The sequence below is a fragment of the Antrostomus carolinensis genome, unplaced genomic scaffold, assembly GCF_000700745.2.
Source record: "Antrostomus carolinensis isolate BGI_N321 unplaced genomic scaffold, ASM70074v2 scaffold5619, whole genome shotgun sequence".
Taxonomy (NCBI): Eukaryota; Metazoa; Chordata; class Aves; order Caprimulgiformes; family Caprimulgidae; genus Antrostomus; species Antrostomus carolinensis.
The window spans coordinates 1-4,976 of NW_010336297.1; the positions used below are offsets into that span (position 1 = coordinate 1).

The 4,976-nt window shown below is 46.4% G+C and overlaps 1 protein-coding gene across 1 annotated transcript; it reads left to right on the forward strand.

Moving 5' to 3' along the window:
- Positions 1–322: 322 nt before the first annotated feature.
- On the forward strand, positions 323–3,714 carry NDUFB9 (NADH:ubiquinone oxidoreductase subunit B9). Its single transcript, XM_010174777.1, has 3 exons — positions 323–516; positions 2,485–2,598; positions 3,583–3,714. Exons 1-3 carry the CDS (start codon positions 391–393, stop codon positions 3,712–3,714), a joined length of 372 nt encoding a protein of 123 aa, XP_010173079.1. The 5' UTR covers positions 323–390.
- The last annotated feature ends 1,262 nt before the right edge of the window (positions 3,715–4,976 follow it).

The window sequence follows — 4,976 nt, forward strand, 5'->3', positions numbered from 1 at the left end:
GGCCTGGCCTGGCCTGGCCTGGCCTGGCCTGCGCTGCTCTGCCCGCCTTCCCCGCTGAGACGGGCCGCTGGGCTGGCTGGGGCTTTGTCCCCTTTCCTTCCCCCCGCCCAGGCATAGCTGAGGGGGTGAGGAAGGAGCCTCTAGGGTCGCTTGGCTGTGCCTGCCGCGGAAGAGGGCAGTGTGGGAACAGGAGCTCCTCAGAGGCCCCCGGCCAGACCCTGGCTTGGCGCAGGGGTGCCTGGTGATGTTGCCGAGCTTTGCTTCTCTATGTGATTAGGTTTATTTCTCCAGTGTACGTCACTGTGCTCAACCTCTGTCTGTAGAGACAAGTACCGCTACTTTGCCTGTCTCCTGAGGGAGCGGTTTGATAAGAACAAGGATGTGAAGGATATGGTGAAAGCCACGGAGCTGCTGAAGGCGGGCGAGGAGGAGTTCTGGACAAACCAGCATCCTCAACCGTACATCTTCCCTGACTCCCCTGGGGGCACTTCCTATGAGAGATATGAATGCTACAAGGTAAGGTGGCCTGTTACACTGTCTGTTAATGTGGTTACCTTACTCTTTTCCGTAAATGGAAAGGGAGTGTTTTAAGTAGCTTTTCATAGGGCTGCAGGTTGACTCAGCAGTATCATTTCTCTCATAGTTTGCTGCTCCTGAACGTCTTGCTGTTTGCATGGGAGAAGCTGTCCTGCTTGTCTGACCTTTGAAAATGGAATTTGCTGGTCTGTCTGAAGACAGCTTGCTTCTTTTTGCTGGGATAATCATCTGTTCTTTTGCCAAATGGAAGTTGCTCTGTGATGGGTCAGGCAGGCACAGCAAAGGGGTTGGAGCTGAGCTGTGAGAGTAAACAAGGTGGAGGAAGCTGTGCTACCCCTCGTGGTGCCATCTTGTCACAGCTTTGGTTTCTCTCTGGTCCTGTCAGGTGTTGGTTTGGCTGTTGGGGGATCTCTCTTCACTTAGTCCCGTCGTTCTTCCAGCATTTTGAGTAATGGTGCAAATTATCATTTCCCTTCATTTGCTGTAGTGCCAGATACATACTTGTGCATCACCGTGTGATAGATGGTATGCCTAAAAATATAAGCTATATTTTTAGAATCTAACACTTCCAGAGGCTTTTTTTTGTCCTTAGATTGTTCTGTTTGTGAGTAAAGAAACAGGTTTCATAGAAAAACAGAGGATTTCCCTTTCTTGGCATTGGCTGCTAATGCGTTATGGGGAGTTAATACTAATCTGGAGAGTGCATGCACCAGTTTTCTCCAGAATGTGAAGAAAGCGCACACACAAGACCAGATCTGATCAGATCTTTGCGCACAAGAAGCCATGCGGAGGGAGGGAAGAGTCTGAAGTAGATTTATCAGAGGCAGAAAAAAGAACGTGTGAGTGAAAAGGGAAGAGGAGGATTTAAACTGATGCCGAGGTCGTAGGCCTTAGCAGTGGTAGAGATAATAGTGAGAGAGAATCCAGACAGAAGAAAAGGCCAGTTGGGCAGTAAATGGTCAGGATTAGTCTTCATGTCGAAACATAAACTGGTTTATATTCTCTTTTTGTCTTGTTTGATACGTTAAAACCGTCCTTTCACAAAATGGCTGCCACGAGGATTTGGCCGGTTGATACACTGGTGACTGTCCATTGTGGGTGCTGCTGCAGATGGGATTTGGGGTCTCAGCCTGTTTGATGGTTTCACTTGTTCTTTGGTGTGTGTGGATTTTTTTTTTAGTAATTATTTTCTGCTGTTTCTTTTGAGTCAAAAGTTTACTCAGTGATGAGAATCACAGCAGGGAACTGGAAGTTAAATGGCACTGGATGAATGATGGTATTGGAGCAACTTCTTAGTTTCCTTTTTTAAGAATTGGGGTTTTTTGGGGGGGTTGTTTTGGTTTTTTAATCAATGTTCCTTTCTTTAAAATGTTAACATTCAGTGATAGGCTGCTGCAGAATTTTAAATTTTGCTTTTTTTTCCTTGATGGGACATCTTAGAGGTCACATCATCATCAAGATCTTAAAGGGTACTAATGTTTTAAGTAGTTATAGACAAGTGGAAATGAGCTGTAATGTTCTGTCTCTGTCAGAGAAAATGGATTTGTAGTTGGAGAAAAGGATCTCTCTGACCTGCTGCCTTTGGGAGAAGGAAAAGAAAAAATGAGCTCTTCCCTTCCAGCATTATTTTGGGAACTTTAGAGTAAACTGAGATGACCTGGGACTTGTCTTTGGGGTGCTGCGATTGAAGCAAGTCACTATGGTGTCTTCCTGTGACTTAGGATAACGCGTGAAGCCAAGGTGAAAAGGACAGACCTCAGCCACGCAGTGCCCTGAGACTGACAAGTCAGGCAGCTCTTGGGTGCTGTTTCCCTGTAACACTTTATTTCCAGGGTTATTGACCCATTTTAATAGTGGCTTCGAGTGATTGTGTTTAGTTCTTTTGTGTGTGTCTACTACATATGGTTTAATGAGTAAAAATAATGTATGTGAAACTTTATTTAACAGATTCCTGAATGGTGCCTGGACTACTGGCACCCCTCTGAGAAGGCCATGTATCCTGATTACTTTGCCAAACGAGAGCAGTGGAAGAAGCTGCAGCGGGAGAGCTGGGATAAAGAGGTCGGTGCTTGCTCACTGCAGAGTAAAGCCTCTTCCACATGCAGATATTTAGTGTGACATGTAGGTGTGTTCCTGGAAAATACCCGACTGCCTGCTGCAGTCACACTTAGACCCTGTTTTATTAGCGCTGTTGTCAGTGTGAAGCACTGCCTCGACCTGAAATGCCTACACAGAGATCTCAGACTTCTTAAAAGCGGTGGAAGGCATTGTAAGTTACAGCTGAACCTGCTGCTGTGTTCCAGGGAGTGCAGGGCTGTTGTAGCAGCTTTGCCAAGGGAAATTCTTAAGGGGGGTGAGAAGAGATTAATGCCCAGAGAATTCCTCTTGTGCTGCTGTGGAGCTTTCTGGCTGCACCTTTGAAGGTGCCTTACCGCTGTGTTCAGCAGTTGGGAATTGAGAATAATTTCTGGCCAACCTAAACTGAGATGAAGTTGGAAAAAAATTGATGTTCTTAGAACAGTTCTTCAGTTCAGTTGTATAGAAGTAGGTGGATTGTACGCAGTGTGGCACTCACCACAAGTAACACAGTGGCAGCAGCACCTACGCTGCTTCGAGAAACATGTATTGAGAACATCCAAAGGGCTGTTGGTGGCAGAAACAGAGGGCTCCTGCCGGCTGCAGTGGAAAGTCTTGAGGACTTGTAGTTCTCTGGCAGCTTTCAAAGCAGCAAGAGAATGCAGTCTGCTTAATGGAGCAGTGGTAGACATGGATTATGTGGAAATAATGACCTTGTAAGTAAAATTCCTCATGTAAATCACTTTTTAATCCTCAAAATTGCTTCTTAATTAGGTAATATGAGCCTGCAGTAATTACTGAGTTTAAGTGAACACTGAGAAACACAGAACCCGTCTGTCAGCGGAAGGTGTTACTGCTGGTTCCTCCCTTGCGAAATGGGGCGGGTTTCGCTTACCGCTTGGGCGCTGAATCCCACATCATGGCGATGTGCTGATGTGCACTAAGGCCACTTCATGTCTTGTCTTCTAGATCAAGCAGTTAGAAGAGGAAACTCCAGCTGATGGTCCAACTACTGAAGCTTTGCCTCCAGCTCGTAAGGAAGGGCATCTGCCCCCGCTGTGGTGGCAGTATGTCACAAGACCTCGTGAAATACCCATGTAAAAGTATTTTCACATGAGAATTGAAGCAGTCTGTCTATCTTCTGTAGGCAGTGGACATGTCAGTGATTGCATGCTACTACTCCAATACAAAATAAAACCGAATAAAGCAAAACAGATGGCATTTTCCTGACATGCTGTTTTTCTAAAGCACGCAGACACTTCCAGCTTGTGCAGTGTAGAATAGATGACTGTTAACACCTGCACGATACACCTCCCATGTCAGAGGGCACTGACCAGCCTGTGAAGAATTCTGAATGGGATACTAACTCCAGAGCAGGTTTTATAAAGGTGAACATACATGGAGCTTCCACAAGTAAGAGCCAGAAAACCCAACTGTGAGACTGAAAAAATTGGCTGCATAAAACTCACGTTCCCAGAGGCAGAATGTGAGCCTCAGGGGGGTGGGAGAAGCGGATTTACTGGGTGATGGGACTGAATGATAAGCAACTAAACTGAGAGTAACCGTGTACTGGGGAGGAGGGAGTGGATGAAATTGATAAACAATTTGCATCAGCCTGGTAAGTTGGGATGTGGTACTAAATCCCGGTTTTTAGAAGTTTTATGTGGCCCTCTTCAGTAAGCCTCTGTGCTAAAGTGCGCCTGAGTTCTGGTGGGGAAAAAAGAAAGACTTCACATATTCCACTCTTGAAAGTTTGTTTTTCCAGGCAGCTGGAGCTGTTCTCTCCCTCCATTAGTCCAAGGGCAGCACAGGATTGAGACGTGCCCTTTTCCAGCACGGCTCTTTGGCACCTCCCTGTTTACCTCCTCTCTGCACAGCTGGGTGCTTTTCCCTGCTGCTTTTCAGTACTGAAGTACTTGCTCACAGTTAGAGAGTTCCAACCCGCTCCGCTTTCTCCAACTTGGTACAGGTTCTAATACAGGGTCCTCTACCAGCAGGGCACTTCCCCACATCACAGACTCTGATTTGCTTTAGCAGCTACTTGCATTACCTGGAATACGAAAGGCCAAAGGCGTGGACACAATTTATAGGGAGATACAAGATCACAGGGCAAACCCAGCTCCCCTGCCCTGCCCCTGAGCCCCGCACAAGTGGCTCTCAGAGCATTCGCTGTAACTGGGGAAGGGCTGGGGCTATGGCAGGCTGGTGCCAGAGCACTCTGCACCAATTGTGCCAACACTAAAATACTTTTTTAATTGTGTGCAATTCTGCTCCCTCCCTCCCTCCCAGTCAGCCAAAAAAAAAAAAAAAAAAAACCAAAACCCCCCAAATTTTTTTTTTTTTTTTTTTTGGGGAAAAAACAA

Excerpts from the sequence above, each read along its gene's own strand:
- NDUFB9 (XM_010174777.1), top strand. The coding sequence starts at position 391 with ATGGTGAAAGCCACGGAGCTGCTGAAGGCGGGCGAGGAGGAGTTCTGG. Across the intron at positions 517-2,484 it reads AGAGATATGAATGCTACAAG|ATTCCTGAATGGTGCCTGGA; the intron begins GTAAGGTGGCCT and ends TTTATTTAACAG. Across the intron at positions 2,599-3,582 it reads GGGAGAGCTGGGATAAAGAG|ATCAAGCAGTTAGAAGAGGA; the intron begins GTCGGTGCTTGC and ends CTTGTCTTCTAG.